Source organism: Protomyctophum parallelum (assembly GCF_964188405.1).
Source record: "Protomyctophum parallelum genome assembly, chromosome: 14".
Classification (NCBI taxonomy): domain Eukaryota; kingdom Metazoa; phylum Chordata; class Actinopteri; order Myctophiformes; family Myctophidae; genus Protomyctophum; species Protomyctophum parallelum.
In genome coordinates this window covers 29,049,462-29,050,910 of record NC_139709.1, presented here as the reverse complement: position 1 = coordinate 29,050,910, position 1,449 = coordinate 29,049,462, and the positions used below count along the sequence as shown (strand labels likewise).

Below are 1,449 nucleotides of genomic sequence, written 5' to 3'. Positions count from 1 at the left end.
AGTGGATCGAATAGAAACAGATAGTCAGTCCTACCTGTAGCAGACAACATGGCAACGCAGCAGTGGATAGAATAGAAACAGATAGTCAGTCCTACCTGTAGCAGACAACATGGCAACGCAGCAGTGGATAGAATAGAAATGGATAGTCAGTCCTACCTGTAGCAGACAACATGGCAACACCGCAGTGGATAGAATAGAAACAGATAGTCAGTCCTACCTGTAGCAGACAACATGGCAACGCAGCAGTGGATAGAATAGAAACAGATAGTCAGTCCTACCTGTAGCAGACAACATGGCAACGCAGCAGTGGATAGAATAGAAATGGATAGTCAGTCCTACCTGTAGCAGACAACATGGCAACACCGCAGTGGATAGAATAGAAACAGATAGTCAGTCCTACCTGTAGCAGACAACATGGCAACGCAGCAGTGGATCGAATAGAAACAGATAGTCAGTCCTACCTGTAGCAGACAACATGGTAACCAGTACCAAGAGCAGAAGTCCACAATCCATCGGCATGTCTGCTGTCTTTAGACGAGACTAAACTAATCTGCTTTAACACGGCATCTACACTGGGAGTTACAGGACTTCCTGGCACAGGGCCTGTGTGTGTGTGTGTGTGTGTGTGTGTTAGGGAGGCCGGGGGGAGTAATAGACGGATGGATGGATAGATGGCTGGTTGGAGAGCGAGTGATGATTGTTAACTGAGAGATGGAGAGAACCACCCACTCTCCCACTTTCCTGTCCCTATAGCTCTCGCATAGTCAGCTGTCACAACAGTGACCCCCCCCCCCCACACACACACACACACACACACACACACACACACACACACACACCCAGCACACGCAATTGGAGTATGGCATGTTGAGATACGATACTGGAAGGCCGCGACGGATCAATAAAGCGGCAGTACAGCAGTTGAGATAGTTTGACAGGGTAAGAAAAGTACAGCAGGGTAGTCAAGACATCACCCAAAAAAGAAGCACTTATTATTAATGAGCACAAATTAGCTTGCGTTATGCAGGTCTAAAAGTATTTAGACTTATTGTATGTTCCCTCTTTGGGGGTAGATGGAGTCTATCGTTTCTCCTCCTGCTCAAACAAACCCCACGATATCCCCAAGTGGAGAAAGTACTCGCAGTTCATTAACTCTCTCCACGGGGGCTGTAAAAAAAGCTATTGTCCCGCGAGCATTCCGAACAGGCGCGCGCAACAAAACCAAATATACCCCTGGTGGGGGGGATTTTAAAAGGGCAAACTTAGCCACTGGCTTTTTCCAACGGTGGGCCACCGCGAGCACTGTCCTCCTTTTTATCTGTATAGGATAACTGTACAGCTTAATGCCCGATGTTATGCTCTGCTGTATGGCGCCGTCTTGCGGACGGAAATAGCCGATCTACAAGCTCCCGCCCTGAGCTTGACAGCTTGTCGCTCGGCTATTTCCGC

The 1,449-nt window shown here is 48.4% G+C and overlaps 1 protein-coding gene across 1 annotated transcript in view; it reads right to left on the bottom strand.

The window, feature by feature from the left end:
- The window catches only part of chrng (cholinergic receptor, nicotinic, gamma), a 12,664-nt gene extending 12,108 nt beyond the window's left edge, over positions 1-556 (bottom strand). The window contains exon 1 of the mRNA XM_083782978.1: positions 462-556. Coding sequence (XP_083639104.1) covers positions 462-519 — 58 coding nt within the window. The 5' untranslated portion in view covers positions 520-556. The remainder of the gene's footprint in view (positions 1-461) is intronic.
- Between the last annotated feature and the right edge of the window lie 893 nt (positions 557-1,449).